The sequence below is a fragment of the Cuculus canorus genome, chromosome 5 (assembly GCF_017976375.1).
Source record: "Cuculus canorus isolate bCucCan1 chromosome 5, bCucCan1.pri, whole genome shotgun sequence".
NCBI lineage: Eukaryota > Metazoa > Chordata > Aves > Cuculiformes > Cuculidae > Cuculus > Cuculus canorus.
In genome coordinates, this window is record NC_071405.1 from 17,334,151 (window position 1) to 17,346,382 (window position 12,232).

Below are 12,232 nucleotides of genomic sequence, written 5' to 3' on the forward strand. Positions count from 1 at the left end.
AAAATGGCTCTGGCACCTCCATTGCAACACCAAGACCTGCAAGAATCCCTCTGGTTGCTCCCTCGGGAAAGTCAGGGCAGCAGAAGGCACGAGATCCTCTGCCATTCTCATATGGCCTCTACAGCGAGGCTTTGGGCCTGAATATGACTCACCTCTCTGGATGTTGATCCCGCTGGGCTCATACTTCTCTATCAGGCTCTGCACCTGCTCGGGTTTGGCTGGTGGGAAGAGGATGTCATTGAGGCGAGAGTCTCGCTGCTTCTTGTTGATGAACTTTGCCAAGTGCTCTTTGGTCATGTAGGGCTTTGCTTTTAAATGGCTGCAGTGAGAGAACAACAAGAGGAGCAGAGATGATGCCTGGGTGTGACTCAGAAAACCTCACACAGAGAGGCTGGTCCTTCCTCGGATCAGCGGCAGGCATCTCTGGGCCCACAACTTTCTAGTTTGTCTACATGTCTTCCTGTAAATCATGTTCCTACTACGGCCTTCCTTCCTCTTCGATAACCCAATACTGTGAAGAGGTTGTACTGAGCACAAAGCATATTTAGAGACTCTGACTTGAACTCTAAAGGGACCTGAACTTCAGAGCACACCAACTTGCTTGCCCCATGAAATCCAGTCCACTTGAAAAGTCAGAATCAGTCACTGGTTGTTTGTGAAGATCTGTGGTTCTCACGCTGCGGATGGCCGTGTTTGGGGCCAACCACAAGCAGGATCACATCAGCACGATCTAGTGTTGACCTGGAATCAGGTCCTCTGATGGTGACAGCTGAGGCCTCATCCTTCTTATCCAGGCTGTGAGTAAAAGCACTGAGTGCATGGACACTGCTTTGTGACCTGGGTATCTGCCCCTCTTAGGCCTGAGACCAGACAAGCTGCATTGCATTAAACCCCCTCGCCCCTCATTTTTGCTTGTCTTTTCCGACAAGAGATGCTGTTCCCTGCTGTGGCTTAAGGGAAACTTACTGCGACGTGAAAATCTCATCAATCTCAGGCCGTGGGCACAGATTCATGAGGAAGGTTTTATAGACAGTCTCGGGGAAGTCCTCAGGGTTGATGGCATCGTTCTGCAAAAGGAACAAAGACACATCGGTATCACAGACCCATGAGTGCTTGGACCTCTCCATTAACACCCACAGTCCAGCACTTGGTTGTGACAATGCAAGAAAGCAACTGGAGCATCTGGCAAGGTGTTTAGGAAAGAACAGATGGAGCGGAGAGGCACCACAAAGCCCTGGGACAGAACGGAGAGTTATTTGAGCCATCCCTTAGTGCCACTTGTGTGATGCATAAAGCTAAGGCACAGTGGGATTGGGCTGGCGGTTGGACTGGATGATCTTAGAGGGCTTTTCCAACCTTAACAACTCTGTGATTCTATTCTAAGGCCTGACCCAGTGGTAGGAGATGCCAGAGGCCTAGACTGTCCTCTGCGGGTTGGTAGAAGCACCAAGATTCACCCTCAGATCTGCTCCTTCAAAGAGCACACAGGGGAACAGGTAGAAGGGAACACAGCACAAACGATGCAGTTGCAAGCGTTGCTGCAATACTGTTAGTGAGACCTGACCCTAGCAGGCCTGCAGCTGAGGCACAGCAACCAGAGGCAAGGACAAGGTCTCATAGTGACAGAGAGCATCTGGGCTGATGAGCTTTTCATAGCCATAGGCATCACAGTCAGGGCAGGCAAAAAGATGACCCCCAAACCCGCAGGACCTTTGGCTACCTAACAAACCACTCACCTTGCCCTTGGGAAGATGACAAGCGCTTAATGCTGCTTCCACCCTCTTCCTGTCCGCAGGAAACATCTGAAAAATACTGACCAGAGAGGGGAAAAAAGAAATCACCGCAGTAGAACAGAAGTGAGGTCAGAAAGCCTGGCGCTGGGTGGCAGGGAGCTGTGGCTGGAGTGCAGGACACTCTAACTGCGCAGCAAAGGAGATGGGCAAGAAAACTAAACATGAACCAGAGAAGAAAGGCAGCATTTCTCCAAGGGAGTAACTGATCCACCAAGCCTTACAAACCTGCAGTGGATTTTTTGGCTGCTGCCTTAATACAGAAGTTCTCTATTTCTGCTCTGGACTCTGTAAGAGCCCTGTCACTAAACCACAGTCCCTCATCACTGCCCTTCCCCTGCCATCCTGGAGCTGCTCTGGTGGGAGGCGTCGTGCCACACATTCCACAGGACACTTCCCTCCAGGAGACACCATCCTAGGTGGTACCTGGCATCAGCCAGGAATGACTTTGTAGTCAAGACAACTTTATAAAAAAGCAAAGAAACATTGTGCACGTTTGCTGCTTTGAAAGAAGGCAAAAATTTCTGGAACCAAAGGTTTTCCATCAATTAAAAGAACAACTGATTACACAGGGAAAGAAGAGGGTACACCACATGATGGAAGCACAAAAGTGCTTCTGCAGGAACCAAGTTCACCTCCGATTTCATGGAATCATAGAATGGGTTGGGAGGGACGTCAAAGCCCATCCAGTTCCACCCCCTACCATGGGCAGCGACACCTCCCACTGGATCAGGGGCTCCAAGCCTGGCCTTGAACCTCTTCAGGGACAGGGCAGCCACCGCCACTCTGGGCAACCCGGACCAGGGCCTCCCCACCCTCACAGCAAAACATTTCTCCCTAAGATCTCATCTCAATCTCCTCTCTTTCAGCTGAAACCCATTCCCTTCGTCCCATCCCTGCAATCCCTGATCAGGATCCTCTTCCCAGCTTTCCTGCAGACGGATTTAGAAAGCCAGGTCTTAGCTGCCAGGCAGCATCTGCTTGGCCAAGCCTCTACCTCTGTGCTGCACTGTGGAACAGTAACAATAACTGTACTCTCCCTGCCTTCAGAACATCTCAGTTAACAACACTGAGGTCTCCTCTGCAGATAAATTTAGATGTCAGCTCTATTTTGCTCCTGACATCACAGGTGCTCACAGCCAGGGGAGAACAAAAAGTGCCAAGTGTGTTGACAGGAGGAGAGCACTCAGTGGGAGCTGCAGCTTATGCAAACTTGCACACTGCTTCCTGCGCTGCCCTTTGCAAGGCAAAAAACACAGCCCCATTGTTAGGAGTCAAAAGAGACTTAAATGTTGAAAGAGAAAGGCAGAGGCTTGGGGTATTTTTCAGGAGAATTCAGATGCAGTTTTGAAAGCCTTACATATTCCTGCACCTGGAGACACTGAATCACAGAATGGTTTGGGTTGGAAGGAACCTCAAAGCCCAGCCAGTCCCACCCCCTGCTATGGGCAGGCACACCTCCCACTGGATCAGGGGTTCCAAGCCCCATCCAACCTGGCCTTCAACACCTCCAGGGATAGGGCAGTCACCACTGCTCTGGGCAACCTGGGCCAGGGCCTCCCCACCCTCACAGCAAAGCATTTCTGCCTAAGATCACATCTCCATCTCTCCTCTTTCAGCTGAACCCCATTCCCCTCATCCCATCCCTGCACTCCCTGATCCAGAGCCCCTCCCCAGCTTTCCTGGAGCCCCTTTCAGTCCTGGAAGCTGCTCAAGGTCTCCCTGCAGCCCTCTCCAGGTTGAACAACCCCAACCCTCTCAGCCTGGCCTTATATGGGAGGTGCTCCAGCCCTCGAATCATCAGGACGCTGCAATAGTTTATCGCTATACACAGCCAAGCACTTTTACCCCTGACAATAGGTACAGGCTGTTCCAGGTATTGTTTCTACCCTATTTCAGAGGAATAAGCTACTTTCTCTCTTTCCTTGCTCGCATTTTAAAGCTCACTTCATGAACTCTTCCCTAGTGCGAGTCATTCATTAAAGACCCATACATTTTTAAAAGCCCTCTGATGAATACGCTGGCTCCTGACAGAACGAAACTCTGCCAGTTGGTGGCTTCAAAAACAAACAACAGAAAGTGTTTATCGTTGAGTAACAATCACCCAGGCAGGAGCCCATTAGCCAGCACAGACTTAATCTGGAATCATTACACATTTTAACGCACTGTGGGTAGCGTATTTATTGCAGGTGATTAGTGCTTGCCTCTCACAATGCTCTAACACAGCAGAGTGGGTCAAAACTGCCAGTGAACACCCACAAAGACACTCGCTGTGGGTCCTTCTTCTCAAAACAACAGATCATTTGTGCACCCAAAAGAGAACTGGATGTGGCAGTGCAGGCTTTTGTCACGCTATGAGTTAAATCAACGTGGAGGAGCCAGGGAAAGGTTTTACTAGGTAAGACACCGCGTGGCACACCGTAAATTCTCAATCTATGCCATGCAGTGCAGGAGAGAGGTAACGCATCGCCCTGGCTTTGGCAAAGCTGCCTTGGCTCATTCTGCTGGCGGTCCTGCCTTGCTGCACAAAGCCAGCCCTGGGGACAGCGAGGGGCAAATCTCACTCTTCTGCCCTTGAAGCAGCATTAATGGTGGTAGCAATGGGGCAAGGGGGAATGGCTTTAAAATGGAAGGGGGGAGATTTAGATGAGACATTCGGAAGAAATTCTTCACTGTGAGAGTGGGGAAGCCCTGGCCCAGGTTGCCCAGAGCAGTGGTGGCTGCACCATCCCTGGAGGTGTTGAAGGCCAGGTTGGATGGGGCTTGGAGCCCCTGATCCAGTGGGAGGTGTCCCTGCCCATGGCAGGGGGTGGAACTAGATGGGCTGTGAGGTTCCTTCCATCCCAACCCTTTCTGTGGTTCTATGTCCCAAAATCATTGCTTGCGGGGGACCTAGGAGTCCTTTCACAGTCTGGATCCAGATGGAATGACCTGTACCTCTTAGATGCAGAAAGAGCTGGCAGCTGAAGTTCTTTTGCAAACATCCCCGCTCTGGCTGCTCTGCCTTTCGTCTCACTGAACACACAATAACACAAACATCCATACTCACTTCCTGACAGGAATCTTCCCCTCTGCATTAAGCTGCATCTTCAGCTTCACCAGGCTGTGAAGAAAACCAAGATTATGAAAATACGTTAGAGGTCCTGTTAATGAAGGAGAAAGAAAACATACGCAATTGGGAAAACAATTTAAGAGCAGAAATTCAGAGTCCTAGAGACCCATCTGCTTCACCTCAGACAGAACATCTTCCTTGGGAAGGAGAAACAGGCAAGTTATGAGAGCTTAGATATCAGAAAAATGCCTCTGAAACAAGAGACAGAGATGAGATGATGGTATCTCCTATTATCCAGTGTTCCTCAGCAATCCCAGGATGTGATGATGGGAGACACATTTGAGGCTCAGCATTTCAGTTTCTCTGATACCACTTCTGTGCCTCTCAGCCCTCACGAAACACATGGACTAACTGCCAACTCCAACCTGTGCCCCAGGGCTCCTGAGCTTATGCAGGACTCATTTTGGACACACAGGCCAACTGCCAACCCCAAACTGTTGCCCGGGCCTCCCAAGCTGGCACAGGACTTGTTTTGGAGGCTGCCAAAGGACCTGGACACAAAATAGTCTCCCTTCTCACACAGACAGAAAGGGCAGTGCACAAACATCTCCAAGAACAAGGTTTGGCAGAAGTCCCTTACATTTTCTCCAGGAAGGTGTACCGAGAAGCATTGTAGGTGAGGGGATTCCGAACGATGGCCATGATATCCTCAGCCCAGCTCTGGGAACAAACACACATGCAGTTTAGAGGCAGACGGGCATTATGCAATTACACCAAGAAGAACATCCCAACAAACACAGAAAGGGCATGGACCCTGGGCTTGGCTCTTTCACCTTCCCACTGCCTACGTGTTCCAGCAGCAAAGACTTCCACACTGAGCCTTCCCAGTTGTCTCTTTATCCACACAAAGCACAGGAAGGACAATACTCAATTTCTTCCCCTCGCCCTTCTCCAGTCAAGGCAGAAATTTCTAGAACCATAGAGGTACCACACCTCAGAGGAACACAAATCTGCTTGTTTATAACCTTGGCAGGGTTCAGTTCCCTGCCTTTCCCTCTCCTTTCTTGCTCCCCGCTTAAACCTCCAGTGCTTCCCAGCACTTCCTTGTCCTCAGGATCCAAATACCTTGCCAACGTTCTCCTTGTAGGACACGAAGTTATGGAAAGTGAGGTCCACCATGTCAGGGCCGGATACAATAGTCAGTGTCTTAAGCAGGAAGGTGCTGTGAGGGTAATCCAAGTTAAAAACCTCTCGGAGCTTCTGGCACTGCAAAACAAACACAAGATCCATTGCAAACTTTGACACAAATTCACAGCAAGCTTTACAAGGGTTGTAAAGTTGTTCAATGTGATCTTCCTCTCCTTGGCTTTCCTTCTTATTCGTCTTTATTCTGGAGCCTGCATTACCTGGATCCTCCATGGCACAGACCTTGTGGCTGACATCCCTGCACAAAGATGCTGGTTTGGTCTGAAAAAGTCAAAGCTAGAGACAGCTCTTAAATAAATTCCTCTGAAACTTCAGCCTGAGCTTGCAGACAATCATAGAATCATGGAATGGTTTGGGTTGGAAGGGACCTCAAAGCCCATTCAGTCCCGCCCCCTGCCATGGGCAGGGACACCTCCCACTGGATCAGGGGCTCCAAGCCCTATCCAACCTGGCCTTCAACACCTCCAGGGATGGAGCAGCCACCACTGCTCTGGGCAACCTGGGCCACGGCCTCCGCACTCTCACAGCAAAACATTTCTGCCTACTATCACATCTCCATCTCCAGTCTTTCAGCTCCAAACCACTCCCCTCATCCTGTCCCTGCCCTCCCTGATCGAAAGCCCCTCCCCAGCTTTCCTGGAGCCCCATTCAGTCATGGAAGTTGCTCTAAGGTCTCACCAGAGCCTTCTCTTCTCCAGGCTGAACAACCCAAACTCTCTCAAGCCTGGCCTCGTACAGGAGGTGCTCCAGCCCTCGGATCACCTCTGTGGCCTCCTCTGGACTCCAACAGCTCCATGTCCTTCCTGTGCTGAGAACTCCAGAATGCAGCTACCTGCCTGCATCACATTGTGATTCCTATGAAGCAATTCCATTCCCACCACGGAACTTTCTCTTTACCTTTGAGCTGGACCAGCAGAAACTCCAAACCAGCTCAGCATCAGTCATTTTGATGTACCTGCACCAGCTCCCACGTAGAGCCACACAAAGAATTTCTAAAGAACTTTGCAGAATTTTTTCCACTGTATTTTTCCAGATTTCAGGAGCATTTGCTATTTTGACACATCTGTAGCCAACAAGGATCTTTAGGAAAAACAGGATGGGCTAGATTAATGACTCCGGACCTTCTGACTGCTGTCACTTCGTAATAGGGACTCTTGGACTCTGTAGTCCAAGAGGATCTGGAGGGAAAGAAGCAAGAAAGCAGTCGGCTGGCCAGAAGATTTGCCTATTTTCCAATAGCTAGGAAATTGTTAAAATGCCTCATTTGCGCTTTGTGAGCAATTCTCCTTTCCAGCAGTAAGCAGCACCCACACTTTTGCTTTTCATGACAAGTGGCAAAGCATTAGGACTTTAACTTAAATTTAACTTCACCTTGCAAACCTGCTGGCGATTGTTCAGCTTCCTTACCTCTAGCGCTGAGCATCAGATGAAGCAAAGACAATAGAGAACTTGTGGTTTGTGCTGAACTCATTTCCTGTATTTGTCACAAGCCGGCTCCTCCCAGCCCTTCCTTCTGCGAGCTGCTGCGGCTTGGCTCTCCAGCAGAGCTTTCTGTTCCTACCACATCCCTCGTGAGCTGCACCAGAGCTTTTGCCTTTATCTCATGGTGCTCCCAGACAAACCAGACACACACAATAGCTGATTGCCCTCTCAGAAGCTGTTGGTCACGGTTTCCTTAGTCTGTACTGTTTTTTAATCATAGAGTCACAGAATGGTTTGTGTTGGAAGGGACCTCAAAGCCCAGCCAGTTCCAACACTCCTGTCATGGGCAGGCACACCTCCCACTGGATCAGGGGCTCCAAGCCCCATCCAACCTGGCCTTCAACACCTCCAGGGATGGGGCAGCCACCACTGCTCTGGGCAGCCTGGGCCAGGACCTCCCCACCCTCACAGCAAAACATTTCTTTGCAAGATCTCATCTCAATCTCCCCTCTTTCAGCTCAAAACTGTCTCCGTTGTCCTATCCTTGTCCTCCCTGAACAAGAGCCCCTTCCCAACTCTCCTGGAGCTCCTTTCAGTCCTGGAAGCTGCTCTAAGGTCTCTCAGCCACCACTGCTCTGGGCAACCTGGGCCAGGGCCTCCCCACCCTCTCAGCAAAACATTTCTGCCTAAGATCTCATCTCCATCCCCCCTCTTTCAGCTTCAAACCTCAATGCCAGGCTCTCTATCAGCATTAACTTACGACTCCTCCTAACGATGGTCACATTCAGGATCTAAACTGGGTCACATTTTCCCAGACTGAATTCCTGCCTGGCCTCAAGCGAGTTACTCGCTGACTTTGTCTTGCTGTCTTTAGGTGGGAAAGACCTCCAACTCGGGGAGGGATGGAGGCCTAACCCAGAATGAAGATGGTCAGAGAGGACCAGGAACTGTGTCCAAGGGCACAGAACCTGCTCCCGTGGCACCTTCATCATCTGTTCCTTTAGCACCTTGAAGCCACATAATCACCTTTAGCAGCTTCACCATGTAATCATGTGTCTCGGTGAAGGTGACCTTGAAGGAAAAATAGGAATTGCTGTGTGAGAAGAGGAGAACCATACCAGCCATGCAAATCTTAGCAAATCCACTTGGAAAAACTGAAAACAGTGAGCAAACAGAAACCATGTCACTGGCAGAGCAGCTGAAATACAGATTCGGCTTTCATTTCACTTTCCCCCCCTCCTCATTTCCCTAAAATCCTCATCTGTACAAACCAGATTCATAGTCTGGAGAGAAGCAAATTCTCATGCAAATATAAACAAAGAGCCAGAGACAGTCTGTTTTCCTTGCGCTATAGAAACATTTGGTTGGGAAAGACCTTTGAGATCATTGAGTCCAAGCGTCCCTGTCCACTACTAAATCAGATCCCTGAGCACCTCGCCTGCCCAGCTTTTGAACCCCTCCAGGGACGGGGACGCCACCACCTCCCTGGGCAGCCTCTGCCAGGGCCCAAGAACTGTTTCCATGACAAAATTTTTTCAAATGTCCAATCTGAACTGCCCTTGCAAAACTTGAGGCCATTTACTCTTGTCCCATCACTTGTCACTTGGGAGAAGAGACCAGTACCCACCTCACTCTGCAAAGCCTTGACCCATGGTTCCAGCCTGTCCAGATCCCTCTGTAGAGCCTTGGCCCATGGATCCAGCCTGTCCAGATCCCTCTGCAGAGCCCCCATATCCTCAAGCAGATCCACAGTCCTGCCCAGCTTAGTGTCATCCGCAAGCTTACTGAGGGTGCACTCAATCCCCTCGTCCAGACCATCGATAAAGACACTGAAGAGAAGTGGACCCAACGCTGAGACTAGAGGACACCACTTGTGACCAGCCTCCAACTGGGATATAGGCCAGTGATTGCCGGGATTTGCACTCATGGCACTGACAATTCTGTATCTTCACAAAACGCACTATGTGAGACAGCACTGGTGGTATGAGAAGACAGGATTTGACAATGAGCCTTCTTTGGAGAAGGAAGGCCGTGTTTGATTGCCAGAAGACAAAAGGAGCACCACTCATGCTGCTCCATCGCGGGATTCGGTGGTGGGACCTGTGGGTGGGGAAGGCTGGGGAAGGTCTCACTGTGGGGCCACCCTGTCTCCATGCCAGGCAACTCAGCCAGACTGGCAGAGAAAACCGCCACGGATGAAGCACTCTCAGCTGTCACTGCCGCCTTATCTAAAGGAAGCGGGAAATGCAGCAGCACGCAGATTCATGCACACGGCACAAAATAACTCACAGCATTCTGAAATTGAGCAGGGACAGACTGCAATGGAGAGATGCAGCCTGTGCAGCCTCTGTAACTTCTGTCCCTGTGGGCTAAGGTTCCCACTGTGGAAAGATGGGCGAGGCAGGAAAAGGGCCCAGCATGGTAAAAGGCTACTATTCCGTTGCGACTCGTCCCTTGCTTGGCCCCTGCTCCACTATTTGCAAGCCATAGCCTTCCTCCTGCTGTTCTCTCATGCATGCATCTCAGTTTGTCTCCATACAGGTCTTGGGGTCGCTGTTTAATCCTTACCTAAGCATCAGGCACTGGCTCGCTCCCCACTGCTCGGGTCAGTTGTTGAGATGACAAAGGATGCTCCAGACCCAGGGCTGTTGCCTCCCCCGACGATGCAGCAGCACGACTGACCGACCACCCACCCACAGTGTGTTCACAGCCCACGGCTCAGCCCAGACCGCAACAGAAATGCTCCCTGCACTGCTGGTCCCTAAACGCCACCCATTCCTGCTTCATCATCTCCAAATACAACATGGGAAATAAAATCACAGAATCATTTGGTTGGAAAACACCCTTGAGATTATAGTCAAACCATCCCTGTCCTCTACTAACCCACACCCCTGAGCACCTCATCTGCTCGGCGTTTAAACTCCTCTAAGGATGGGGACTCTACCACCACAGCCTCTGCCAGTGCCCAAGAAGCATTTTCATTGAAGAGATGTTTCCTGATATCCAATCTAAACCCATCTTGTTGTAGCTTGATGTTGTTTCCTCTCATCCTACCACCTGTGACTCAGGAAAAGCCAACACCCACCTCCCCACAACCTCCTTTCCAGGAGGAATCTCCCCTCAGCCTCCTCTTCTCCAGACTAAACAGCTCCAGGTCCCACAGCTGCCTCACATAACCTTTGTTTTCCAGCCCCTTCCCCAGCTCTGTTCCCTCCTCCAGACGCGCTCCAGCCCCTCAATGTCCTTCTTGGAGTGAGGGGCCCAAAACTGAACCCAGGATTCAAGGCGTGGCCTCACCAGCACTGAGTCCAGGGGCACAATCCCTTCCCTGCTCCTGCTACCTTCCCATGGCTGATCCAAGCCAAGATGTCATTGGCCTTCTTGGCCACCTCGGCCATTGCTGGCTCATGTTCAGCTGCTGTTGACCAACACCCCCAGGCCCTCCTCTGCCAGGCAGGCAAATCCTCTGTGCAACTTTCTGCTTTGTACACGTTCGGTTCAGAATCTGTATCTCTGGATCCAGTAACAAAACGCATATGGAGGATGAAACCGCTCTATGATCATGGCAGGCAGTCAGAAATTATAAGCAACTTCTGTTTTTAAGACAAATTCTTCATGTTTCAAAGCCAGCACTCACTGAAATGTCTAAACAAAACCCCAGATGAAGCCAACAGCCCAAAGTCTGGCCTAAACCACTGCGGATTTTGGTCCTAATTACTGCAGCCTCTGTCAGTTTTCTGGGGTCTTGGTGCGTCAGAGAAGGGCAAATCAGAGTGGCCATTTGCGTTCCCTGTTCCTCAAAGGAAAACACAGACTTGTGGTGTAAATAACATCTTCATCTGCTCTGGCACGCGGCTGAACTGCATTCAATAGTTTTTTATCTTGTCTCACTTATGTTCAAAGTTTCTGTTAATCCTTATCTTTATTGCTCTTGAACATGTGCCAAAGTTCATTCTGCCCCATCTCTCCAAAAAGAATTCCATGGCTGCAGAACACGGAGCAGATAAAGTGAAGGGGGAGAGAAGAGAATCCTGCATGTGGACAGCTGAGACCCATGGGCTGTGTGGGTGCGGATGTGCTGACAGACCAAGAGGGGAGGGGGCTGGAACCTGATCCAGTGGGAGGTGTCCCTGCCCGTGGAGATTAGGAACAATTTCTTCACCGAAAGGGTTCTCCAGCACTGGCAGAGGCTGCCCAGGGAGGTGGTGGAGTCCCCATCCCTGGAGGGGTTTAAAAGCCAGGCAGACAATGTGCTCAGGGACCTTGTTTAATAGTGGACAGTGACGGTTGGACTCTCAGATCTCAAAGGTCTTTTCCAACCAAATGATCCTATGATTCTATTAATGTTGTGAGGGAACACATACGACAGCAGGTCCTCTCAGCCCGAGTTCTGTGTGTGGGCACTTCGGCGTCATTCTGCCTGCTGTGCATGGAGAGGTTACAAAGCAAAACCCCAAAGCTCTGGCTTGGCAGCAGCAGGTAAGTATTACTGCGAGCAGGTACCTCCCAACATCCACAGCACAACCGCCTCTTGGCAGGGAGACCCATCTTGATCTAGAAAGCTCAGGACATGTTCTCGCTGCTCAAACTGCAGCCAGAAACACAGCAGGGGAAAGCAGCAGCACAGAGGTGCTCAGTAAAGCATCATCCTGTAACCACTTTCAGCCACAATCCAGCAGGATAGCAGCTCATGAGCTTTGTCTCAGTGGATTTGCCATGGTGTCACTTGCAAAGAAACGGAGAATGGAAAAGGGTACTTGAT

General features: G+C 50.5%; 1 protein-coding gene across 5 annotated transcripts in view; it reads right to left on the bottom strand.

The window, feature by feature from the left end:
- PLCB2 (phospholipase C beta 2) overlaps positions 1 to 12,232 on the bottom strand; it is a 56,377-nt gene that overhangs the window by 27,364 nt on the left and 16,781 nt on the right. For all 5 annotated transcript variants that reach the window (XR_008449930.1, XR_008449931.1, XM_054066721.1 and 2 more), the window contains exons 4-9: positions 5,968 to 6,108; positions 5,483 to 5,562; positions 4,840 to 4,893; positions 1,737 to 1,812; positions 967 to 1,067; positions 153 to 319 (exon numbers count right to left, since the gene is read on the bottom strand). Coding sequence is in view for 3 of the 5 variants with exons in the window: in XM_054066721.1 (XP_053922696.1) it covers positions 153 to 319; positions 967 to 1,067; positions 1,737 to 1,812; positions 4,840 to 4,893; positions 5,483 to 5,562; positions 5,968 to 6,108 (619 nt within the window). In the remaining 2 variants the exon portion in view is untranslated. The remainder of the gene's footprint in view (positions 1 to 152; positions 320 to 966; positions 1,068 to 1,736; positions 1,813 to 4,839; positions 4,894 to 5,482; positions 5,563 to 5,967; positions 6,109 to 12,232) is intronic.